The 27,113-nt window shown below is 46.6% G+C and overlaps 2 protein-coding genes across 2 annotated transcripts in view; both read right to left on the bottom strand.

The window, feature by feature from the left end:
* Positions 1-243: 243 nt before the first annotated feature.
* On the bottom strand, positions 244-990 carry LOC311100626 (proline-rich protein 18-like; the record flags this gene model as incomplete). The annotated part of the gene is made up of 1 exon (XM_084141553.1): positions 244-990. The coding sequence occupies one exon, from the start codon at positions 988-990 to the stop codon at positions 244-246; it is 747 nt and encodes a 248-aa protein (XP_083997679.1).
* A 6,051-nt stretch (positions 991-7,041) lies between these two features.
* LOC311100446 (vesicle transport protein SFT2A-like) overlaps positions 7,042-27,113 on the bottom strand; it is a 44,994-nt gene continuing 24,922 nt past the window's right edge. Inside the window, exons 6-8 of the mRNA XM_084141368.1 lie at positions 26,881-26,939; positions 20,957-20,986; positions 7,042-8,174 (exon numbers count right to left, since the gene is read on the bottom strand). Of these exons, the coding sequence (XP_083997494.1) occupies positions 8,135-8,174; positions 20,957-20,986; positions 26,881-26,939 (129 nt within the window). The 3' untranslated portion in view covers positions 7,042-8,134. The remainder of the gene's footprint in view (positions 8,175-20,956; positions 20,987-26,880; positions 26,940-27,113) is intronic.

Below are 27,113 nucleotides of genomic sequence, written 5' to 3'. Positions count from 1 at the left end.
AAAAGAAGAGAACATGGGATTCTGCCAGTGTCAACATTAAAGGGTATTAAATTCAGACATTAGAATTAGACTAGTAAAAACACCATTACCATTTGTGTGGAAAGTGTGCGTCGTGCGTCATGGTGAGCAGTGTCCGTGGATAGGCTACAAATAATCCATATCCTTTGTGTAGGCTACAATGTGCAATGTTCATAGCTTGCCATATCACATCATATTAAAGTCCTATAATATCACAAGCGGTAGTCAGCAGCTTTTTAGGTGGGGAAGGGCAGATAGTTTGTCCACTTTTCCAAAAGCAGAGGCGCTTTCAACTCCTTTCAGCCATTCTTTGCATTTCTGCACCACCGTCTCATCCACATCTCCATCTTCTTCTTCATATTCCACGTCATCGTACTTATATTTATCATTTAGTAAAGAGATTTTTACTATGGTTGTAATGTCCTCTGCATGTTCCAGATTGGCGACGGGGATGGTCGTGCTTTTGGAACCACCTCGAGTCCGTTTGGATGGAAAGACTCGCCTGTGCCGAAAGTCCACGGACGCACAACACTTCTGCTGTTTGTCTAGTATCTGTTGTTCTAAACTGCGCTTTTGAATAACGAGAATGGCCTCCGGTGTGAGGCTCAGAGAGAATTGAATCTCCCTTTCTTCTCCTGCCTCGTCCTTTCCCATGGAACTCCGCGAGGACAGCTTACTCCTGTCCCGGTGCTTGGCGACTTCCACCGAACTGGAACGCGAAACGCTCTGGCACGCGTCCTGAGATTGTTTGGGTAAAGTTAGCCAGGAGTTCTTCAGACCTTCTGTCTCCTGAATCGGGAGTTTGGATGTCTGTTGCTGGGGTTTTCGCCCCAAATTCCTCAGATTGGCTGTAGTCCAAGACTTCGACATCTTTTCCTTTTCCGAGTCTTTTTCCTCGGTCTGTTTCTTTTTCTTGAACAGCTCTCTCCCAGGAGAAGAGATTCGTTGGAGATTTATCGGCGGAAAAGGCATTATTGGGATTTAAGTGATCCGACCACAACAGCAACGTCGTCTTTTAAACAAAATAATATTAAACTCGTAGACTGTGAAGAAATATACTGTATTCCAATTGCATTATCCGATTAAAAAAAATATATATGCATCTTGATCGTTAGGTGCACCTGTGCTGTAGTCTGTTTCGTAATTCAACTGGCGTGAAGGCGAAGCTGCCGGTTGTCTGACATTTCTACGGCTCGTCGGTGGGAGGCGCGGCGTGATAGTGATGTCATCGACACAGTCCTTCAGATGGAACGGTAGCCTATTCTTACTGAACGTAAAAAAGAAAAAACGGACCAATGACATGATTGGCTTACACTTAACTTAGACTTATTATTGGCCTATAATAATATTGTTATAAGCGACTGTTATAATAGGGATGAGCTCACTCCCAACTGGAATTGCAGTGGAAGGATGGTCACATTTTCCCATTCTTGAACAGGAAATTAAGTTAATCCTCTGAAATTAAACAAAATAAAATTGATGAGACAAAAGCATGTAGCGGTCATATGAAATAGCAAGTTTTATCAATGCTCCATACACATTGTTATATGTCAAGCGTTTCTATAAACATTCTTTTTAAATCAAATCAAATTGTATTGGTCGCATACACGTTTAGCAGATGTTATTGCGGGTGCAGCGAAATGCTTGTACAAAGTTGCTTATGAGCCTGAAACAAGGAGGCCTATATATATATATACAACTTTTTTTTTTACATGTATTTAACCCGTTATTTTTGGCACTAAACAGTCTTCCTATATACACTATATATGCAAGAGTGTGTGGACACCCCTTCAAATTAGTGGATTCGGCTATTTCAGCCACACCCGTTGCTGACAGGTGTATAAAAACGAGCCCACAGCCATGCAATCTCCATAGACAAACATTGGCAGTAGAATGGCCTTACTGAAGAGCTCAGTGACTTTCAACGTGGCACCAACATAGGATGCCACCTTTCCAGCAAGTCAGTTCGTCAAATTTTTTGCCCCTGCTAGAGCTGCCCCGGTCAACTGTAAGCGTTGTTATTGTGAAGTGGAAACGTCTAGGAGCAACAACAGATCAGCCGCGAAGTGGTAGGCCACACAAGCCCACAGAACGGGACCGCAGAGTGCTGAAGCGCGTAAAAATCATCTGTCCTCGGTTGCAACACTCACTACCGAGTTCCAAACTGCCTCTGGAAGCAACGTCAGCACAATAACTGTTCGTCGGGAGCTTCATGAAATGGGTTTCCATGGCCGAGCAGCCGCACACAAGTCTAAGATGTACAATGCCAAGCATTGGCTAGAATGGTGTAAAGCTCGCCGCCATTGGACTCTGGAGCAGTGGAAACGCGTTCTCTGGAGTGATGAATCACGCTTCACCATCTGGCAGTCCGATGGACGAATCTGGGTTTGGCGGATGCCAGGAGAACGCTACCTGCCCCAATGCATAGTGCCAACTGTAAAGTTTGGTGGAAGAGGAATAATGGTCTGGGGCTGTTTTTCATGGTTCGGGCTAGGCCCCTTAGATCTAGTAAAGGGAAATCTAAACGCTACAGCATGCAATGACATTCTAGACGATTCTGTGTTTCCTACTTTGTGGCAACAGTTTGGGGAAGGCCCTTTCCTGTTTCAGCATGACAATGGCCCCGTGCACATAGCAATGTCCATACAGAAATGTTTTCACAAAATCGGTGTGGAAGAACTTGACTGGCCTGCACAGAGCCCTGACCTCAAACCCATCGAACACCTTTGGGATGAATTGGAACGCCGACTGCGAGCCAGGCCTAATCACCCAACATCAGTGCCCAAACTCACTAATGCTCTTGTGGCTGAATGGAAGCAAATCCCCGCAGCAATGTTCCAACATCTAGTGGAAAGCCTTCCCAGAAGAGTGGAGGCTGTTATAGCAGCAAAGAGGGGACCCACTCCATATTAGTGTCAATGATTTTGGAATGAGATGTTCGACGAGCAGGCATCCACATACTTTTGGTCACGTAGCGTAACTGAACTAAATGACTATCGCCCCGTATCGCTCACTTCTGTCATCATGAAGTGCTTTGAGAGGCTAGTTAAGGATCATATCACCTCTACCTTACCCAACCCACTGAAATTTGTATACCAACCCAATAGATCCACGGATAACATAATCCCCATCGCACTGCCCTATCCCATCTGGACAAGAGGAATACCTATGTAAAAATGCTGTTCATTGACTACAGCTCAACCCGCCCTGTGCAACTGGGCCCTGGACTTCCTGACGGGCCACCCCCAGGTGGTGAAGGTAGGAAACAACACCTCCACTACGCTGATCCTCAACACTGAGGCCCCACAAGGGTGCGTGCTCAGACCCCTCCTGTACTCCCTGTTCACCCATGACTGCGTGGCCAAGCACGCCTCCAACTCAATCATCAAGTTTGCAGACAACACAACAGTGGTAGGCCTGATTACCAACAATGTGACAAGATGATTGTTAGGGAGGTGGTGAGGGCCCTGGCGGAGTGGTGACAGGAAAATAACCTGTCCCTCAACAAAACGAAGGAGCTGACCGTGTACTTCAGGAGACAACAGAGGGAGCACGCCACCCATCCACGGACCGTAGTGGAGAAGGTGGAAATCTTCAAGTTCCATGGCGTACACACCACTGACAACCTGAAATGGTTCACCCACACACAGAGTGGTGAAAAAGTCGCAACAGCTCATCTTCAACCTCAGGAGGCTGAAGAAATTCGCCTTGGCCCATAATAAGACCCTCACAAACGTTTACAGATGCACCATTGTCGGCCTGTATCACCGCCTGGTACGGCAACTGCACCGTCCGCAACCGCAGGGCTCTCCAGAGGGTGGTGCGGTCTGCCCAACGCATCACCGGGGGCACACTGCCTGCCCTCCAGGACATCTACAGCACCCGGTGTCACAGAAGAGGCCAAGAAGATCATCAAGGACCTCAGCCACCCGAGCCACGGCCTGTTCACCCCGCTACCATCCAGAAGGCGAGGTCAGTACAGGTGCATCAAAGCTGGGACCGAGAGAATGAATAACAGCTTCTATCTCAAGGCCAACAGTCACCACTAGCCGGCCCGTGTCCTGAACTTTTGTCAGTCACTAGACTGCTACCACCTGGTTACTCAACCCTGCACCTTAAAGGCTGCTGCCCTATATGTACATAGACATGGAACACTGGTCACTTTAATAATGTCAAATGGTCAGAAACAGACTCCATGAGGGTGGTATGAGGGCCCGACGTCCACAGGTGGGGGTTGTGCTTACAGCCCAACACCGTGCAGGACGTTTGGCATTTGCCAGAGAACACCAAGATTGGCAAATTCGCCACTAGCGCCCTGTGCTCTTCACAGATGAAAGCAGTTCACACTGAGCACGTGACAGACGTGACAGAGTCTGGAGACGCTGTGGAGAACGTTCTGCTGCCTGCAATATCCTCCAGCATGACCGGTTTGGCGGTGGGTCAGTCATGGTGTGGGGTGGCATTTCTTTGGGGGGCCGCACAGCCCTCCATGTGCTCGCCAGAGGTAGCCTGACTGCCATTAGGTACCGAGATGAGATCCTCAGACCCCTTGTGAGACCATATGCTGGTGCGGTTGGCCCTGGGTTCCTCCTAATGCAAGACAATGCTAGACCTCATGTGGCTGGAGTGTGTCAGCAGTTCCTGCAAGAGGAAGTCATTGATGCTATGGACTGGCCCGCTCATTCCCCAGACCTGAATCCAATTGAGCACATCTGGGACATCATGTCTCGCTCCATCCACCAACGCCACGTTGCACCACAGACTGTCCAGGAGTTGGCGGATGCTTTAGTCCAGGTCTGGGAGGAGATCCCTCAGGAGACCATCCGCCACCTCATCAGGAGCATGCCCAGGCGTTGTAGGGAGGTCATACAGGCACGTGGAGGCCACACACACTACTGAGCCTCATTTTGACTTGTTTTAAGGACATAACATCAAAGTTGGATCAGCCTGTAGTGTGGTTTTCCACTTTAATTTTGAGGGTGACTCCAAATCCAGACCTCCATGGGTTGATAAATTTGATTTCCATTGATAATTTTTGTGTGATTTTGTTGTCAGCACATTCAACTATGTAAAGAAAAAAGTATTTAATAAGATTATTTCATTTATTCAGATCTAGGATGTGTTATTTTAGTGTTCCCTTTATTTTTTTGAGCAGTGTACATAGACATGGAACACTGGTCACTTTAATAATGTTTACATACTGTTTTACCCACTTCATATGTATATACTGTATTCTAGTCAAGTCCATCCTATTCAACTATTGCTGTACATATACTATTCTTCAGATATACTAAATATTATATACATATAATCTATACATCCCATCCCCCCCCACACACACACAGGACTCCGACATTGCTCATCCTAATATTTCTATATTTCTTAATTCCATTCTTTCACTTCTTAGATGTGTGTATTGTTAGATACTACTGCACTGTTGGAGCTAGGAACCAGTGATGCCAATTGAGCAATTTTGTCACTAGATTTAGCAACTTTTCAGACTACCCTGTCAACTTTATTTTCAAACAGCACCTAGCAACAAATGTAGCTACTTAAAAAAATGTATTTGGTACTTTTAGCAACTTTTGAAAAGTGACTCAAATGCTAAAATGCATGCATTTTCCCTCTAAATGACACAAAAATATTTTCTCTGTCACACACTGTCACAACACACGTGCCTGGCTGCAAAAGTTCATTGTGAGTGATGTCAGCAGGCCAGCCAATCAGCAGGCCAGCCAATCAGCAGGCCAGCCAATCAGCAGGCCAGCCAAGCAGCAGGCCAGCCAAGCAGCAGGCCAGCCAATCAGCAGGCCAGCCAAGCAGGAGGCCAGCCAAGCAGCAGGCCAGCCAATCAGCAGGCCAGCCAAGCAGCACAACAACCTGGAGAGAGCTGGAGAGAGATGCCTAGCGCACACATCATTATTTGAGTTAAATTGCTTGTTCAATAAGATAGCATATATACCTTGCTATTAGCTTGTACCTATAATTGTTGATCAGTTATGTAGCATGTTAACTAACTACCAATACACTGCTTAAAACTATAAATTGTTCATAATGTGTAGGTTTACTAGTTAAAAATAAAAAAATGTAATTGTTCAATAATTCAATGTGTTGTGTTTAAAAAGAAAAATATCTGATCTTATAAAATGTGGTGTTTATATTACAAATACAATTTTATTTAATTTCATTAGCTAAATATGCTTACTGTGACAATGACCATAGAAGTTGTGAAGACAGCACAAAACAGATAGATCTGGGACCAGGCTAATATAAAAAGCCATGCGGTAGTATGGTAGGTCACTGGGTCATGTCGAGATCACACGGAGCAGAAGGGCGGAGTGAACGAGCCAGGTGGTCTCATCTGCAGCTGGCTGACAATTAAGAGACACAAAAGAGAGCTCATTTACAGGCAATTGGCTTTGAGCTGAAGGGGTAAGAGGGGAGATGTTGTACGTCACTCACTGCACACACACGTGGATCTGGGTCGTGTTCTGTAGGCACCAAATGGAAGAAAACGGAATGAAATAGAGCGGGACTACACGGCTATGTCCAATAAGAACTGTATATTTTTCCCTGTTGCAAAGCATTTTGAAACGTTTTGCTATGGGTGTGCCCTAATGAACACAACCCAGTGGTACGGCAGCTCATTTCTCTTCGTTGTCTTTGGCTGAGGTTAAGCCAAGAGCGGGATCGGGGTTTAAATGTGGTGTGATCGTCTGTCTGTCCGTCTGTCTGTCTGTCGCCCCAGGCAGGGCGGGGCGGGGTACTGTAGTTATCTATTAAGAATTTAGTAACATAACACAAATGTGACTAAATCAGCCACATTACTTACACGTCACTCACTTGGGACACATGGGGTGAGGAGTAACAATATGTTTCAAGGAATCCCTTACATGCGCATGCTCTCGCACACACAGATGTGTGTCTGCTTCTGCATTTCAGGAAATGATAAGTACAAGATCACAGGCGCACGTACGTACGCCAGCCTCTAGGCCATTATAAGCATGACACCGACATTTGAGGTTGAACTAAGTTAGTTTACTGAATGGAGTGCAGTTTCAAAATGAAAACATTTCTTGATGTCATTCATCAAAAAGTCATATTCCATTCTTCTAAAGAAGGAAAATTAATGTTAAAATATCAGCAAATCTTATTTTCATTAGACAAAATCCAAAAGCAGAAAAAGGTAAGGCATTGAGTTGTATTTTCACTTTTACAGGCATCATATTGTGAATGTCTATAAGCATTTAACCTGCTCTGAAAGAACAAGATACAAAATTGGTATTTTTGCAGAGTTAGGGTCAATTCAAATTCAAAGCAGTCAATTCAGGAAGTTATCTAAAATTCAAATCCAATAATTGAACAAATGTCATCTATTTTAATGACTTTCCAACAAACTGAAACGTAAAAGCTATTTATTTCAAGAGTTGTTAAATTTTTTAAATTTAAATCACTTCCGGAACGGACTGCCTTCAATTCAATTTGAATTTCAAGCATTTACCTCTCTCTTTCACCGGAAGCACTTAAAACGACAGACAGAATCTGAGTGTAACAAACAAGCATCAAGCAGGGTCAATTCCATTTAAACTCTGTCAATTCAGGAAGTGAACTGAAATTCCAATTCGGAATTTCGTCAATGCTTCTCAATGAGAATAGAATTAGAATTTTAGTCAACGTCCTGAATTAAATACATTTAAATGGTATTGACCCCAACCCTGGTAAGCATAATAATATGAATACACTTTAGTTTCGGATCACTGTTATACAATTATTGGACATATTAATGATTCATAGTATGAAACAGCAATGAAAATATATATTAGAAAATAAAAAGGAAAAACACAATTCCAAAAACAAAATATTTTACATATATCCACTCTGCATATTTGGGACTAGTCTTCACATGAAAAAGTGGACAGTCTGGAAACATTAGACCTGGGTTTAAATACAATTCGAAATCTTTCAAATACCCAGAGCATTTGCTCTAGCTTTCCTGGAGTGTCAGGTGGGTGGGGTTTGCAGTTTTGCAATTTTCTATTGGTTCCATCACGTCAGGCAAGCTCAGTCAAGCCCAGCTAAAGTGATTTCAAATAGTGTTTGAACCCACGTCTGTTTTCTAACTCAGACAGCTGGTGAAGACCTTCATCACTGCATCCCTGGAGAAAGAGAAGGGAAAACAGAAATGTTAGGAGAATCGGTGATAAATGACAAGGATTTCATAAAGAGTGATTGCATGAACAATCCAATCCAGTAGCCTATATTTATCTGAAAAGTAGAAGAAAAAATAATGATGAAAGCAATTGTGATAAAACAGGGATTTTTCTCATTCTATCTAGTATTTTAAATATTTTTTGGTACCCACCACAGACATTTGACCTTTTCTTGATAACAATTACAGTATATCACCTGAAAGGTACTACTGCATCCAGAAAAGTACTACCGCATCTTGAAAGGTAATACTGCACCCAGAAAAGTACTACCGCATCTTGAAAGGTAATACTGCACCCAGAAAGGTACTACTGCATCCAGAAAGGTACTACTGCATCCAGAAAGGTACTACTGCATCCAGAAAGGTTACTACTGCATCCAGAAAGGTACTACTGCATCCAGAAATGTACTACTGCATCCAGAAATGTACTACTGCATCCAGAAAGGTACTCTACAGTATTGTGACTGCATTTTATTAGATTCAACTTTTGTTGTTATAGTTGTTTTGGGAGTGGCTCACGCATATTTAATTATGTTTTGGCGGGAAAGCAGCACATGCTGAGTGATGCCCCTCCCCCTTCCACACTCTAGGTACTGGAATGATGCATCACCCAGCAATCACCACGGCAACAGCAAAACAAGGTCACTCTTCCATCGGTCTCTCTCTCTCTTCCGCCTCCCTCTCATTCTTTCTTTCTCTGTATCAACCGCTCTCTCTATCCCTATCCATGTGCTGCTCTCTCTCTCTATCCCTTTCCATGTGCTGCTCTCTCTCTCTATCCCTATCCATGTGCTGCTCTCTCTCTATCCCTATCCATGTGCTGCTCTCTCTCTATCCCTATCCATGTGCTGCTCTCTCTCTCTCTATCCCTATCCATGTGCTGCTCTCTCTCTCTATCCCTTTCCATGTGCTGCTCTCTCTCTCTATCCCTATCCATGTGCTGCTCTCTCTCTATCCCTATCCATGTGCTGCTCTCTCTCTATCCCTATCCATGTGCTGCTCTCTCTCTCTCTATCCCTATCCATGTGCTGCTCTCTCTCTCTCTATCCCTATCCATGTGCTGCTCTCTCTCTCTATCCCTATCCATGTGCTGCTCTCTCTCTCTCTCTATCCCTATCCATGTGCTGCTCTCTCTCTCTCTCTATCCCTATCCATGTGCTGCTCTCTCTCTATCCCTATCCATGTGCTGCTCTCTCGCTATCCCTATCCATGTACTGCTCTCTCTCTATCCCTATCCATGTGCTGCTCTCTCTCTCTACCTCTATCCATGTGCTGCTCTCTCTCTCTATCCCTATCCATGTGCTGCTCTCTCTCTCTCTATCCCTATCCATGTGCTGCTCTCTCTCTATCCCTATCCATGTGCTGCTCTCTCTCTATCCATGTGCTGCTCTCTCTCTATCCATGTGCTGCTCTCTCTCTATCCATGTGCTGCTCTCTCTCTATCCATGTGCTGCTCTCTCTCTCTCTATCCCTATCCATGTGCTGCTCTCTCTCTCTCTATCCCTATCCATGTGCTGCTCTCTCTCTCTCTATCTCTATCCATGTGCTGCTCTCTCTCTATCCCTATCCATGTGCTGCTCTCTCTCTATCCCTATCCATGTGCTGCTCTCTCTCTCTCTATCCCTATCCATGTGTTGCTCTCTCTCTCTCTCTATCCCTATCCATGTGCTGCTCTCTCTCTCTCTACCCCTATTCATGTGCTGCTCTCTCTCTCTATCCATGTGCTGCTCTCTCTCTCTCTATCCCTATCCATGTGCTGCTCTCTCTCTCTCTCTATCTATCCATGTGCTGCTCTCTCTATCCCTATCCATGTGCTGCTCTCTATATCCCTATCCATGTGCTGCTCTCTCTCTATCCCTATCCATGTGCTGCTCTCTCTCTCTCTATCCCTATCCATGTGCTGCTCTCTCTCTCTCTATCCCTATCCATGTGCTGCTCTCTCTCTCTCTATCCCTATCCATGTGCTGCTCTCTCTCTCTATCCCTATCCATGTGCTGCTCTCTCTCTATCCCTATCCATGTGCTGCTCTCTCTCTATCCCTATCCATGTGCTGCTCTCTCTCTCTCTATCCCTATCCATGTGCTGCTCTCTCTCTCTCTCTCTCTCTCTCTCTCTCTCTCTCTCTCTCTCTCTCTATCCCTACCCATGTGCTGCTCTCTCTCTCTATCCCTATCCATGTGCTGCTCTCTCTCTATCCCTATCCATGTGCTGCTCTCTCTCTATCCCTATCCATGTGCTGCTCTCGCTCTCTATCCATAACCATGTGCTGCTCTCTCTCTATCCCTATCCATGTGCTGCTCTCTCTCTATCCCTATCCATGTGCTGCTCTCTCTATCCCTATCCATGTGCTGCTCTCTCTATCCCTATCCATGTGCTGCTCTCTATCCCTATCCATGTGCTGCTCTCTCTCTCTCTATCCCTATCCATGTGCTGCTCTCTCTCTCTCTCTATCCCTATCCATGTGCTGCTCTCTCTCTCTCTATCCCTATCCATGTGCTGCTCTCTCTCTCTATCCCTATCCATGTGCTGCTCTCTCTCTATCCCTATCCATGTGCTGCTCTCTCTCTCTCTATCCCTATCCATGTGCTGCTCTCTCTCTCTCTCTCTCTCTCTCTCTATCCCTACCCATGTGCTGCTCTCTCTCTCTATCCCTATCCATGTGCTGCTCTCTCTCTATCCCTATCCATGTGCTGCTCTCTCTCTATCCCTATCCATGTGCTGCTCTCGCTCTCTATCCATAACCATGTGCTGCTCTCTCTCTATCCCTATCCATGTGCTGCTCTCTCTCTATCCCTATCCATGTGCTGCTCTCTCTATCCCTATCCATGTGCTGCTCTCTCTATCCCTATCCATGTGCTGCTCTCTATCCCTATCCATGTGCTGCTCTCTCTCTCTCTATCCCTATCCATGTGCTGCTCTCTCTCTCTCTCTATCCCTATCCATGTGCTGCTCTCTCTCTCTCTATCCCTATCCATGTGCTGCTCTCTCTCTCTATCCCTATCCATGTGCTGCTCTCTCTCTATCCCTATCCATGTGCTGCTCTCTCTCTCTCTATCCCTATCCATGTGCTGCTCTCTCTCTCTCTCTCTCTCTCTATCCCTACCCATGTGCTGCTCTCTCTCTCTATCCCTATCCATGTGCTGCTCTCTCTCTATCCCTATCCATGTGCTGCTCTCTCTCTATCCCTATCCATGTGCTGCTCTCGCTCTCTATCCATAACCATGTGCTGCTCTCTCTATCCCTATCCATGTGCTGCTCTCTCTATCCCTATCCATGTGCTGCTCTCTCTCTCCCTATCCATGTGCTGCTCTCTCTCTCCCTATCCATGTGCTGCTCTCTCTCTCTCTATCCCTATCCATGTGCTGCTCTCTCTCTCCCTATCCATGTGCTGCTCTCTATCCCTATCCATGTGCTGCTCTCTCTATCCCTATCCATGTGCTGCTCTCTCTCTATCCCTATCCATGTGCTGCTCTCTCTCTCTCTATCCCTATCCATGTGCTGCTCTCTCTCTCTCTCTCTATCCCTATCCATGTGCTGCTCTCTCTCTCTCTCTATCCCTATCCATGTGCTGCTCTCTCTCTCTCTCTATCCCTATCCATGTGCTGCTCTCTCTCTCTCTATCCCTATCCATGTGCTGCTCTCTCTCTCTCTATCCCTATCCATGTGCTGCTCTCTCTCTCTCTATCCCTATCCATGTGCTGCTCTCTCTCTCTCTATCTATCCCTATCCATGTGCTGCTCTCTCTCTCTCTCTCTATCTATCCCTATCCATGTGCTGCTCTCTCTCTCTCTCTATCCCTATCCATGTGCTGCTCTCTCTCTCTCTATCCCTATCCATGTACTGCTCTCTCTCTCTCTATCCCTATCCATGTACTGCTCTCTCTCTCTCTATCCCTATCCATGTGCTGCTCTCTCTCTATCCCTATCCATGTGCTTCTCTCTCTCTCTATCCCTATCCATGTGTTGCTCTCTCTCTCTCTATCCCTATCCATGTGCTGCTCTCTCTCTCTCTACCCCTATTCATGTGCTGCTCTCTCTCTCTATCCATGTGCTGCTCTCTCTCTCTCTATCCCTATCCATGTGCTGCTCTCTCTCTCTCTCTCTATCTATCCATGTGCTGCTCTCTCTATCCCTATCCATGTGCTGCTCTCTATATCCCTATCCATGTGCTGCTCTCTCTCTATCCCTATCCATGTGCTGCTCTCTCTCTATCCCTATCCATGTGCTGCTCTCTCTCTATCCCTATCCATGTGCTGCTCTCTCTCTCTCTATCCCTATCCATGTGCTGCTCTCTCTCTATCCCTATCCATGTGCTGCTCTCTCTCTCTATCCCTATCCATGTGCTGCTCTCTCTCTATCCCTATCCATGTGCTGCTCTCGCTCTCTATCCATAACCATGTGCTGCTCTCTCTCTATCCCTATCCATGTGCTGCTCTCTCTCTATCCCTATCCATGTGCTGCTCTCTCTATCCCTATCCATGTGCTGCTCTCTCTATCCCTATCCATGTGCTGCTCTCTCTCTCTCTCTCTCTCTCTATCCCTATCCATGTGCTGCTCTCTCTCTCTCTCTATCCCTATCCATGTGCTGCTCTCTCTCTCTCTATCCCTATCCATGTGCTGCTCTCTCTCTCTATCCCTATCCATGTGCTGCTCTCTCTCTATCCCTATCCATGTGCTGCTCTCTCTCTCTCTCTATCCCTATCCATGTGCTGCTCTCTCTCTCTCTCTCTCTCTCTCTCTCTCTCTCTCTATCCCTACCCATGTGCTGCTCTCTCTCTCTATCCCTATCCATGTGCTGCTCTCTCTCTATCCCTATCCATGTGCTGCTCTCTCTCTATCCTTATCCATGTGCTGCTCTCGCTCTCTATCCATAACCATGTGCTGCTCTCTCTATCCCTATCCATGTGCTGCTCTCTCTATCCCTATCCATGTGCTGCTCTCTCTCTCCCTATCCATGTGCTGCTCTCTCTCTCCCTATCCATGTGCTGCTCTCGCTCTCTATCCATAACCATGTGCTGCTCTCTCTCTATCCCTATCCATGTGCTGCTCTCTCTCTATCCCTATCCATGTGCTGCTCTCTCTATCCCTATCCATGTGCTGCTCTCTCTATCCCTATCCATGTGCTGCTCTCTCTCTCTCTCTCTCTCTCTATCCCTATCCATGTGCTGCTCTCTCTCTCTCTCTATCCCTATCCATGTGCTGCTCTCTCTCTCTCTATCCCTATCCATGTGCTGCTCTCTCTCTCTATCCCTATCCATGTGCTGCTCTCTCTCTATCCCTATCCATGTGCTGCTCTCTCTCTCTCTCTATCCCTATCCATGTGCTGCTCTCTCTCTCTCTCTCTCTCTCTCTCTCTCTCTCTCTCTCTCTCTCTCTCTCTCTCTCTCTATCCCTACCCATGTGCTGCTCTCTCTCTCTATCCCTATCCATGTGCTGCTCTCTCTCTATCCCTATCCATGTGCTGCTCTCTCTCTATCCTTATCCATGTGCTGCTCTCGCTCTCTATCCATAACCATGTGCTGCTCTCTCTATCCCTATCCATGTGCTGCTCTCTCTATCCCTATCCATGTGCTGCTCTCTCTCTCCCTATCCATGTGCTGCTCTCTCTCTCCCTATCCATGTGCTGCTCTCTCTCTCTCTATCCCTATCCATGTGCTGCTCTCTCTCTCCCTATCCATGTGCTGCTCTCTATCCCTATCCATGTGCTGCTCTCTCTATCCCTATCCATGTGCTGCTCTCTCTCTATCCCTATCCATGTGCTGCTCTCTCTCTCTCTCTCTCTATCCCTATCCATGTGCTGCTCTCTCTCTCTCTCCCTATCCATGTGCTGCTCTCTCTCTCTCTCTATCCCTATCCATGTGCTGCTCTCTCTCTCTCTCTATCCCTATCCATGTGCTGCTCTCTCTCTCTCTATCCCTATCCATGTGCTGCTCTCTCTCTCTCTATCCCTATCCATGTGCTGCTCTCTCTCTCTCTATCTATCCCTATCCATGTGCTGCTCTCTCTCTATCTATCCCTATCCATGTGCTGCTCTCTCTCTCTCTCTATCCCTATCCATGTGCTGCTCTCTCTCTCTCTCTATCCCTATCCATGTGCTGCTCTCTCTCTCTCTCTATCCCTATCCATGTGCTGCTCTCTCTCTCTCTATCCCTATCCATGTGCTGCTCTCTCTCTCTCTATCCCTATCCATGTGCTGCTCTCTCTCTCTATCCCTATCCATGTGCTGCTCTCTCTATCCCTATCCATGTGCTGCTCTCTCTCTATCCCTATCCATGTGCTGCTCTCTCTCTCTCTATCCCTATCCATGTGCTGCTCTCTCTCTCTCTATCCCTATCCATGTGCTGCTCTCTCTCTCTCTATCCCTTTCCATGTGCTGCTCTCTCTCTCTCTCTATCCCTTTCCATGTGCTGCTCTCTCTCTATCCCTATCCATGTGCTGCTCTCTCTCTCTATCCCTATCCATGTGCTGCTCTCTCTCTATCCCTATCCATGTGCTGCTCTCTCTCTCTCTATCCCTATCCATGTGCTGCTCTCTCTCTATCCCTACCCATGTGCTGCTCTCTCTCTCTATCCCTATCCATGTGCTGCTCTCTCTCTATCCCTATCCAAGTGCTGCTCTCTCTCTATCCCTATCCATGTGCTGCTCTCGCTCTCTATCCATAACCATGTGCTGCTCTCTCTATCCCTATCCATGTGCTGCTCTCTCTATCCCTATCCATGTGCTGCTCTCTCTCTCCCTATCCATGTGCTGCTCTCTCTCTCCCTATCCATGTGCTGCTCTCTCTCTCTCTATCCCTATCCATGTGCTGCTCTCTCTCTCCCTATCCATGTGCTGCTCTCTATCCCTATCCATGTGCTGCTCTCTCTATCCCTATCCATGTGCTGCTCTCTCTCTATCCCTATCCATGTGCTGCTCTCTCTCTCTCTATCCCTATCCATGTGCTGCTCTCTCTCTCTCTCTCTCTATCCCTATCCATGTGCTGCTCTCTCTCTCTCTCTATCCCTATCCATGTGCTGCTCTCTCTCTCTCTCTATCCCTATCCATGTGCTGCTCTCTCTCTCTCTATCCCTATCCATGTGCTGCTCTCTCTCTCTCTATCCCTATCCATGTGCTGCTCTCTCTCTCTCTATCCCTATCCATGTGCTGCTCTCTCTCTCTCTATCTATCCCTATCCATGTGCTGCTCTCTCTCTCTCTATCTATCCCTATCCATGTGCTGCTCTCTCTCTCTCTCTATCCCTATCCATGTGCTGCTCTCTCTCTCTCTATCCCTATCCATGTACTGCTCTCTCTCTCTCTATCCCTATCCATGTACTGCTCTCTCTCTCTCTATCCCTATCCATGTGCTGCTCTCTCTCTATCCCTATCCATGTGCTGCTCTCTCTCTCCCTATCCATGTGTTGCTCTCTCTCTCTCTATCCCTATCCATGTGCTGCTCTCTCTCTCTCTACCCCTATTCATGTGCTGCTCTCTCTCTCTATCCATGTGCTGCTCTCTCTCTCTATCCCTATCCATGTGCTGCTCTCTCTCTCTCTCTATCTATCCATGTGCTGCTCTCTCTATCCCTATCCATGTGCTGCTCTCTCTCTATCCCTATCCATGTGCTGCTCTCTCTCTATCCCTATCCATGTGCTGCTCTCTCTCTCTCTATCCCTATCCATGTGCTGCTCTCTCTCTCTCTATCCCTATCCATGTGCTGCTCTCTCTCTCTATCCCTATCCATGTGCTGCTCTCTCTCTATCCCTATCCATGTGCTGCTCTCTCTCTATCCCTATCCATGTGCTGCTCTCTCTCTCTCTATCCCTATCCATGTGCTGCGCTCTCTCTCTCTCTCTCTCTATCCCTACCCATGTGCTGCTCTCTCTCTCTATCCCTATCCATGTGCTGCTCTCTCTCTATCCCTATCCATGTGCTGCTCTCTCTCTATCCCTATCCATGTGCTGCTCTCGCTCTCTATCCATAACCATGTGCTGCTCTCTCTCTATCCCTATCCATGTGCTGCTCTCTCTCTATCCCTATCCATGTGCTGCTCTCTCTATCCCTATCCATGTGCTGCTCTCTCTATCCCTATCCATGTGCTGCTCTCTATCCCTATCCATGTGCTGCTCTCTCTCTCTCTCTCTCTATCCCTATCCATGTGCTGCTCTCTCTCTCTCTATCCCTATCCATGTGCTGCTCTCTCTCTCTCTATCCCTATCCATGTGCTGCTCTCTCTCTCTCTATCCCTATCCATGTGCTGCTCTCTCTCTCTATCCCTATCCATGTGCTGCTCTCTCTCTATCCCTATCCATGTGCTGCTCTCTCTCTCTCTATCCCTATCCATGTGCTGCTCTCTCTCTCTCTCTCTCTCTCTCTCTCTCTCTCTATCCCTACCCATGTGCTGCTCTCTCTCTCTATCCCTATCCATGTGCTGCTCTCTCTCTATCCCTATCCATGTGCTGCTCTCTCTCTATCCCTATCCATGTGCTGCTCTCGCTCTCTATCCATAACCATGTGCTGCTCTCTCTATCCCTATCCATGTGCTGCTCTCTCTATCCCTATCCATGTGCTGCTCTCTCTCTCCCTATCCATGTGCTGCTCTCTCTCTCCCTATCCATGTGCTGCTCTCTCTCTCTCTATCCCTATCCATGTGCTGCTCTCTCTCTCCCTATCCATGTGCTGCTCTCTATCCCTATCCATGTGCTGCTCTCTCTATCCCTATCCATGTGCTGCTCTCTCTCTATCCCTATCCATGTGCTGCTCTCTCTCTCTCTATCCCTATCCATGTGCTGCTCTCTCTCTCTCTATCCCTATCCATGTGCTGCTCTCTCTCTCTCTCTCTCTCTCTATCCCTATCCATGTGCTGCTCTCTCTCTCTCTCTATCCCTATCCATGTGCTGCTCTCTCTCTCTCTCTATCCCTATCCATGTGCTGCTCTCTCTCTCTCTATCCCTATCCATGTGCTGCTCTCTCTCTCTCTATCCCTATCCATGTGCTGCTCTCTCTCTCTCTATCCCTATCCATGTGCTGCTCTCTCTCTCTCTATCTATCCCTATCCATGTGCTGCTCTCTCTCTCTCTATCTATCCCTATCCATGTGCTGCTCTCTCTCTCTCTCTATCCCTATCCATGTGCTGCTCTCTCTCTCTCTATCCCTATCCATGTACTGCTCTCTCTCTCTCTATCCCTATCCATGTACTGCTCTCTCTCTCTCTATCCCTATCCATGTGCTGCTCTCTCTCTATCCCTATCCATGTGCTGCTCTCTCTCTATCCCTATCCATGTGCTGCTCTCTCTCTATCCCTATCCATGTGCTGCTCTCTCTCTATCCCTATCCATGTGCTGCTCTCTCTCTATCCCTATCCATGTGCTGCTCTCTCTCTCTCTATCCCTATCCATGTGCTGCTCTCTCTCTCTCTATCCCTATCCATGTGCTGCTCTCTCCCTCTCTCTATCCCTATCCATGTGCTGCTCTCTCTCTCTCTATCCCTATCCATGTGCTGCTCTCTCTCTCTCTATCCCTATCCATGTGCTGCTCTCTCTCTCTATCCCTATCCATGTGCTGCTCTCTCTATCCCTATCCATGTGCTGCTCTCTCTCTATCCCTATCCATGTGCTGCTCTCTCTCTCTCTATCCCTATCCATGTGCTGCTCTCTCTCTCTCTATCCCTATCCATGTGCTGCTCTCTCTCTCTCTATCCCTTTCCATGTGCTGCTCTCTCTCTCTCTCTATCCCTTTCCATGTGCTGCTCTCTCTCTATCCCTATCCATGTGCTGCTCTCTCTCTATCCCTATCCATGTGTTGCTAGGCAGAGTTTCCCTGCCTGCCCCCCTGAACACCTACTGGAGGAGCTGTGAAGCTGAACCAGTAAAGGTTAAAAGGAGGGCGGGATGGAGGGAGGAGAGAGAGAGAGGAGGTACGAGGGGGTTGGTGGAAAAGACTGGTGACTCCTTCTGTTTCTCTGATTTGCAGTGAGCTCACCCCCTGAGCTCACCCCCTTCACATAAAGGCGCACACATACACACCCACCCACCCCATCTTTCCTCTATCCTTATTTGCTCTACACTGGAGGGAACAGGCTGCTATTTTAACCACCGGCTTCCTAAAACACACCACATAAATAAATGATAATTTACTGAAATGATGAAACCCCGGTGCAAGTCTACTCTAGGATACCCCAGATAGGCTGTGTCTCAAATGGAACACTATTCCCTTTAAAGTGCACTACCTTTGACCAGAGCCCTAGGGGATACCCTATGGGACCGTGGTCAAACGGAGTGAACTATACAGGGAATAGGGTGCCGTTTGAGACAACCATAGTTTCCTGAGCTGTCGTTTAGAAAGAGCAGATGCAGGTTTAACCAGGGACTGGGGAGAGCGGCAGGTTTAACCAGGGGAGAGCGGCAGGTTTAACCAGGGACTGGGGAGAGCGGCAGGTTTAACCAGGGACTGGGGAGAGCGACAGGTTTAACCAGGGGAGAGCGGCAGGTTTAACCAGGGACTGGGGAGAGCGGCAGGTTTAACCAGGGACTGGGGAGAGCGGCAGGTTTAACCAGGGACTGGGGAGAGCGACAGGTTTAACCAGGGGAGAGCGGCAGGTTTAACCAGGGACTGGGGAGAGCGGCAGGTTTAACCAGGGACTGGGGAGAGCGGCAGGTTTAACCAGGGACTGGGGAGAGCGGCAGGTTTAACCAGGGGAGAGCGGCAGGTTTAACCAGGGGAGAGTGGCAGGTTTAACCAGGGGAGAGCGGCAGGTGTAACCAGGGTCTGGGGAGAGCGGCAGGTTTAACCAGGGTCTGGGGAGAGCGGCAGGTTTAACCAGGGGAGAGCGGCAGGTTTAACCAGGGACTGGGGAGAGCGGCAGGTTTAACCAGGGACTGGGGAGAGCGGCAGGTTTAACCAGGGACTGGGGAGAGCGACAGGTTTAACCAGGGGAGAGCGGCAGGTTTAACCAGGGACTGGGGAGAGCGGCAGGTTTAACCAGGGACTGGGGAGAGCGGCAGGTTTAACCAGGGGAGAGCGGCAGGTTTAACCAGGGACTGGGGAGAGCGGCAGGTTTAACCAGGGACTGGGGAGAGCGGCAGGTTTAACCAGGGACTGGGGAGAGCGACAGGTTTAACCAGGGGAGAGCGGCAGGTTTAACCAGGGACTGGGGAGAGCGGCAGGTTTAACCAGGGACTGGGGAGAGCGGCAGGTTTAACCAGGGACTGGGGAGAGCGGCAGGTTTAACCAGGGGAGAGCGGCAGGTTTAACCAGGGGAGAGTGGCAGGTTTAACCAGGGGAGAGCGGCAGGTGTAACCAGGGTCTGGGGAGAGCGGCAGGTTTAACCAGGGTCTGGGGAGAGCGGCAGGTTTAACCAGGGGAGAGCGGCAGGTTTAACCAGGGGAGAGTGGCAGGTTTAACCAGGGGAGAGCGGCAGGTGTAACCAGGGTCTGGGGAGAGCGGCAGGTGTAACCAGGGTCTGGGGAGAGTGGCAGGTTTAACCAGGGGAGAGCGGCAGGTTTAACCAGGGACTGGGGAGAGCAGCAGGTTTAACCAGGGACTGGGGAGAGCGGCAGGTTTAACCAGGGGAGAGCGGCAGGTTTAACCAGGGGAGAGCAGCAGTGCTCCAGGAGTTTTATTTTGGGAGCACTGAGCAAATAAAAAATCTCCCAGATACAGAGCCTTCGAAAAGTATTCAGACCCTTTGTCTTTTTCCACATTTTGTTACATTACAGCTTTATTTTAAAATTTATTTTTTTGATTTTTTAATCTATCTACACACAATACCCCATAATGACAAAGCAAAAACAGGGTTTTAGAAATGTATTCAAAATAAATAAAAACTTAAATATCACATTTACAAGTATTCAGACCCTTTACTCAGTACTTTGTTGAAGCACCTTTGGAAGGAATAACAGCATCGAGTCTTGGGTATGACGCTACAAGCTTGGCACACCTGTATTTGGGGAGTTTATTTTACTGAAGAGTGGCTTCCGTCTGGCCACTCTACCATAAAGGCCTGATTGGTGGAGTGCTGCAGATATGGTTGTCCTTCTGGAAGGTTCTTCCATCTCCACAGAGGAACTCTGGAGCTCTGTCAGTGACCATCGGGTTCTTGGTCACTTGGCCCTTCTCCCCCGATTGGCCGGGCGGTCAGCTCTAGGAAGAGCCTTGGTGGTTCCAAACTTCTTCCATTTAAGAATGATGGAGGCCGCTGTGTTCTTGGGGACCTTCAATGCTGCAGAAATGTTTTGGTACCCTTCCCCAGATCTGTGCCTCGACACAATCCTGTCTCGGAGCTCTACAGACAATTCCTTCGACATCATGGCTTGGTCTTTGCTCTATCAACTGTGGGACGTTATATAGACAGGTGTGTGCCTTTCCAAATCATGTCCAATCAATTGAATTTACCACAGGTGGACTCCAATCAAGTTGTAGAAACATCTCAAGGATGATCAATGGAAACAGGATGCATCTGAGATCAATTTCGAGTCTCATAGCAAAGGGTCTGAATACTTATGTAAATAAGGTATTTCTGTTTTGAATTTTGAATACATTTGCTAACATTTCTAAAAAACTGTTTTCGCTTTGTCATTACGGGGTATCATGTGTAGATTGCTGACAGCACAGGGTGGTGGCAGTCAAGGCACTGGGTTCCACAAATCACACCAGATAAGGTTAAGTTAGTTAGACTCATTAGGATAAGTTAGTTAGACTAACTGGATCCACAAAAGGGTAATGTACTGTAGTTTGAAACGTAATCCTCTTACCTTGCAAATGGAATATAAGAAATGCTGTACCTGAAAGAGAAGAAAACAAGAAAAAAAAAGAGTGAGTATATATTATAATATACAGGTATAGTATCAGGTAGCCTATATTATAATATACAGGTATAGTATCAGGTAGCCTATATTATAATATACAGGTATAGTATCAGGTAGCCTATATTATAATATACAGGTATAGTATCAGGTAGCCTATATTATAATATACAGGTATAGTATCAGGTAGCCTATATTATAATATACAGGTATAGTATCAGGTAGCCTATATTATAATATACAGGTATAGTATCAGGTAGCCTATATTATAATATACAGGTATAGTATCAGGTAGCCTATATTATAATATACAGGTATAGTATCAAGATAAAATGTTGTAGTCAGGCAACACAGAATTCAGTGTATTTTCTCTTGCTTCAGCTCAAATAATGATGGCCGCCATTGATTTCAAGAAATTTCACATCATTTTTGTACGTGGTTGCATCATATATTTCTTTGCATACTTTCCGTTGAAGCTAGAATCGATGCATGCTTCAAAAGATGTACAAAACGGGGTACGCATTCGAGAAGTGCCCTCCGTGCGCTGTTTCGCATACTTTGATTTGGACTCATACTCCGAGCCTCCCGTGCTCTCAGAGCAACGGTAGTATGCATTTTGAGAAACACCCAATGCTACCTGACGTTTCTGCTTCGCCACCAGGTCTGTAGACAATAATGGAGATTGGCAAGAATAAATTTCTGCACTTTGCTCTTATCCAGGGTGACTTAAAGGAGCAATTAGGGTTAAGTGCCTTGCTCAAGGGCACAGACAGATTTTTCACCTAGTCGGCTCTGGGATTCAAACCGGCAACCTTTCGATTACTGGCCCAACGCTCTTAACCACTAGGCTACCTGCCGCCCCTGATTTCAAACACTGTAAAAGACTAACACTGTGGCTGTCCAGCTGAGCGACTATAACACTGTGGCTGTCCAGCTGAGCGACTATAACACTGTGGCTGTCCAGCTGAGCGACTATAACACTGTGGCTGTCCAGCTGAGCGACTATAACACTGTGGCTGTCCAGCTGAGCGACTATAACACTGTGGCTGTCCAGCTGAGCGACTATAACACTGTGGCTGTCCAGCTGAGCGACTATAACACTGTGGCTGTCCAGCTGAGCGACTATAACACTGTGGCTGTCCAGCTGAGCGACTATAACACTGTGGCTGTCCAGCTGAGCGACTATAACACTGTGGCTGTCCAGCTGAGCGACTATAACACTGTGGCTGTCCAGCTGAGCGACTATAACACTGTGGCTGTCCAGCTGAGCGACTATAACACTGTGGCTGTCCAGCTGAGCGACTATAACACTGTGGCTGTCCAGCTGAGCGACTATAACACTGTGGATGTCCAGCTGAGCGACTATAACACTGTGGCTGTCCAGTTTAAGCATCTTCTGCATGATATCCTGTGTAGCTCAGTTGGTAGAGCATGGTGTTTGCAACGCCAGGGTTGTGGGTTCGATTCCCATAGGGGGCCAGTATGAAAATTGTTATATATATATATATATATATATCCTGCTGATTTTGTACATTTGCCCACTGACAAAGACATTATCAGTCTATAATTGTAATGGTAGGTTTATTTGAACAGTGAGAGACAGAATAACAACAAAAAAATCCAGAAAATTGATTTGCATTTTAATGAGGGAAATAAGTATTTGACCCCTCTGCAAAACATGACTTAGTACTTGGTGGCAAAACCCTTGTTGGCAATCACAGAGGTCAGACGTTTCTTGTAGTTGGCCACCAGGTTTGCACACATCTCAGGAGGGATTTTGTTCCACTCCTCTTTGCAGATCTTCTCCAAGTCATTAAGGTTTCGAGGCTGACGTTTGGCAACTCGAACCTTCAGCTCCCTCCACAGATTTTCTATGGGATTAAGGTCTGGAGACTGGCTAGGCCACTCCAGGACCTTAATGTGCTTCTTCTTGAGCCACTCCTTTGTTGCCTTGGCTGTGTGTTTTGGGTCATTGTCATGCTGGAATACCCATCCACGACCCATTTTCAATGCCTGGCTGAGGGAAGGAGGTTCTCACCCAAGATTTGACGGTACGTCTATCGTCCCTTTTATGTGGTGAAGTTGTCCTGTCCTCTTAGCAGAAAAACACCCCCAAAGCATAATGTTTCCACCTCCATGTTTGACGGTGGGGATGGTGTTCTTGGGGTCATAGGCAGCATTCCTCCTCCTCCAAACACGGCGAGTTGAGTTGATGCCAAAGAGCTCCATTTTGGTCTCATCTGACCACAACACTTTCCCCCAGTTCTCCTCTGAATCATTCAGATGTTCATTGGCAAACTTCAGACGGCCCTGTATATGTGCTTTCTTGAGCAGGGGGACCTTGCGGTCGCTGCAGGATTTCAGTCCTTCACGGCGTAGTGTGTTACCAATTGTTTTCTTGGTGACTATGGTCCCAGCTGCCTTGAGATCATTGACAAGATCCTCCCGTATAGTTCTGGGCTGATTCCTCACCGTTCTCATGATCATTGCAACTCCACTAGGTGAGATCTTGCATGGAGCCCCAGGCCGAGGGAGATTGACAGTTATTTTGTGTTTCTTCCATTTGCGAATAATCGCACCAACTGTTGTCACCTTCTCACCAAGCTGCTTGGCGATGGTCTTGTAGCCCATTCCAGCCTTGTGTAGGTCTACAATCTTGTCCCTGACATCCTTGGAGAGCTCTTTGGTCTTGGTCATGGTGGAGAGTTTGGAATCTGATTGATTGATTGCTTCTGTGGACAGGTGTCTTTTATACAGGTAACAAGCTGAGATTAGGAGCACTCCCTTTAGTATTGAGAAATACTTCATTAGATTTACATGGTTAACAGCTCTGTCCATCTATCTTCTCCTGATAATATTACAGCATATACTATAATAACATATTGCTTTATCTATAAAATAATTATTTGGTCTGTAAACAAAACAATAAAAAAAAACATTCTTATGATAGCCAAATTGTACATAAATGTCGATGAAACTGTAAGACATAGGTTGAGCTAGAGAAATAAGATTGCAACAGCTGGGTCTTCTGCTTTGTAGAGGCTGAGCTCAACTCCAAAAGGATAACAGTCAGCGATCCTGCCAGTCACGTTGTATCCAAGGACAGGCAGGTACAACCGAGTGCACGTCTTAAGTGTTTAGCCATTAAGTGGATTTAGCGCATGCCCTTGCCCAGTGAGTCGATCAGCTTGAGCCAAGTCGACTCTGCTTTCATTGACACACAACTTTTCCAAGAGTTCAACCCCCCCATCAAGTGACTTGCGGTCATGTGGTTAAGTGAGTGATAGAATACAGTGTTAGGTGTGTGGTGGTGTTATGACATCATGCAAATGGTGTAAAGGCGGCATCCCCCTTGCGTGGCCGTAATGCCCCCCCCCAAAAAGATCCATGCCTTTTGCAGCCAAAGTGGAGGTTGTGCCCCTTGGGCTGAATATAATCATTATTAATTCCCTTCTCCTGGTTGTGTACCCCCGAAGCACCTCTCACTCACATGGCTCTCTCAGATATCTCAATTCTTATTAGCCAATGGCTGTCACGTGATCGGGTCCGTCTCACTTATCTCAGCTCCGAAGCAGGCTACAAGTGAAGACAGACAGGTCGGGGACGCAACAGCGTGCGTCCTTCTTATCGAATTCCGAGGCGCATATTGAAGATGTTAAGAGGAGGCCTAACGAACAGCAAAAGCACTAGCCCATGTCAATCTCCTATCCCCAATAGTACAAAAGTTAACCTGTTCTGTTGGTCAACTTCTCCTTCTGTGCGATAAATGAATATTCCAAACATAGTCTGGGACAGTTGTGGGATGCGATGGATCCCAAATTAATACAACCACTAGCATCAAAAAACCTTTTAAAAAGCAACGAGGCTGATGCAACAGATCAGAACGTTTAGCATCAAAATGTTGATAAACTATTAGGCTATTTTTTCACATTATAAGCGCAGCAATGCGCACGCTTCACTAGGCTAAGTGATAATCCATCATTCACAAGTTATAGGCTAATATTGTCACCCATCAGACTATTCTTGATTTAATCTTGTCTTTACATTTACTAAACAATATATATATATATGAGTGAAATTTGTTTTGATTTAGAATGGACCATTATCATGCTCTGGTCTGAAAACAGGGGCAGGAGAAAAAATATATATGTAATCTATGCATTTAAACAGCGAATGGAGGACGTTTGTCCCGTGGATCATTTTCATGCCAGCTAGGTAGGCTATACTCCTGTTGTAAAGCGAATCACATTTATATTTATTTTTTACATTTTAGTCATTTAGCAGACGCTCTTATCCAGAGCAACTTACAGTTAAGTGAGTGCATTATTTCTTTATTTTTTTCATAAATTTTTTCATACTGGCCCCCCGTGGGAATCGAACCCACAACCCTGGCGTTGCAAGCGCCATGCTCTACCAACTGAGCTACACGGGGCCTCTCATGAAGTGTTTGATTAGATTTTCGAAAACATTTGCATTGATGTCAGAGTGATTAGAGGGACAATAGAGTGCTGAGTACCAGGCAGTTAGCAAGTTTGGTAGGCTACTAATGACCATCAGCAGCATCAGAGCCTGAAGAAGCATAATCATGACTCGTGACCACCGGTGTGGCTGGCAATACGGTCACTGTAACAGACCCAGGCAGTCGTCTCAAGATAGCTATGCATATTCATGACATGGAGGCTAGTAGCTTAGCATCTCGCTCCATCGAATACATGCGGTTGATGTCAACAACCCTCACCCGAATATTCAAAAATGTATTAAAATAAATGAGACGCATCCACCACCCTAAAGAGAATGATAGGCCTCTTTGTGGACAACCACTCCCATTGTTAGGGCGGAGAGACAAGTATCTTGTCAGTATATCCATCATCTTTGTTTTTATAGTGAGCTTCTTTTTCCTCCCTCTCTGACCTCCCTGATTCCACGATATGAAATGATCAAGTTAAGCCTGTATATATATCTACAAAACGACCATATACTGTACACTACTGCTGACGGTGAACCTGAACAATAAAACATTAAAATCTATTGTAAGCCCCTTTGAGCAGGTAGGCTACAGCCAGACGAGAGTTGTGTCTCCATTTTCAACAGCGCAGAGATAACAATAACCTAGCAGATGACACAGGTTGTCGCTCAACTAATAAAGCAGAATATCGCGCAAGACATTTTAGCATTTGAATGCTGAAGGTCCCCCACGCAGATGTACAAGGTCAGGAACAGGGCGCCTACCTCGCGTTGGGTCTGAAGCTGGGCACATCTACAGACTGTCACTTAGGCTCCTGATATTCCCTGAGGCTGTTCCGCATGCAAAATGACTGATATTCCCTGAGGCTGTTCCGCATGCAAAATGACTGATATTCCCTGAGGCTGTTCCGCATGCAAAATGACTGATATTCCCTAGGGCTGTTCCGCATGCAAAATGACTAATATTCCCTAGGGCTGTTCCGCATGCAAAATGACTGATATTCCCTGGGGCTGTTCCGCATGCAAAATGACTGATATTCCCTGGGGCTGTTCCGCATGCAAAATGACTGATATTCCCTGGGGCTATTCCGCATGCAAAATGACTGATATTCCCTGGGGCTGTTCCGCATGCAAAATGACTGATATTCCCTAGGGGCTGTTCCGCATGCAAAATGACTTCTAGATCAATGACTGTCAACACAGTTACATGCCTAGTTCCACACTGAAGGAAAGAGGACGCATCAGTTGTCACAAAAGGTGATGTATTCTCGGGAAAGGTAGAAGGAAAAGTAACGAGCAAAACATTTGAGTAAATCTGCTATTCGTAATGTTCGATTGAGCCGACATGCAGTATATATGGATTGAATCTAGGCCTAAGTTGAATGCGCTGTACGAGCAGTGTTACTTACCACGTCATAGCCAAGAATTGCAGAATGCAGAAGATGATGGCCAGTCCCTTCTTATTCCACTACAGAGACAGAAACAATGGCATGTCTATTCTCAAACAGTCGTGTTGTAGATTTGTTTTATTGAATAGGCCAGTGTTTCCCCCCCAACCCAAGGGGTGTACATTTAGTTTAGCAGTAGTACTACACAGCTGATTTAAAATAAATCAACTCATCAAGCTTTGATTTGAAATCAG

Source organism: Coregonus lavaretus (genome assembly GCF_964263955.1).
Source record: "Coregonus lavaretus genome assembly, chromosome: 25".
NCBI classification, from domain to species: domain Eukaryota; kingdom Metazoa; phylum Chordata; class Actinopteri; order Salmoniformes; family Salmonidae; genus Coregonus; species Coregonus lavaretus.
The sequence above is the reverse complement of the archived record's forward strand: the minus strand, read 5'-3'. Positions and strand labels throughout refer to the sequence as shown.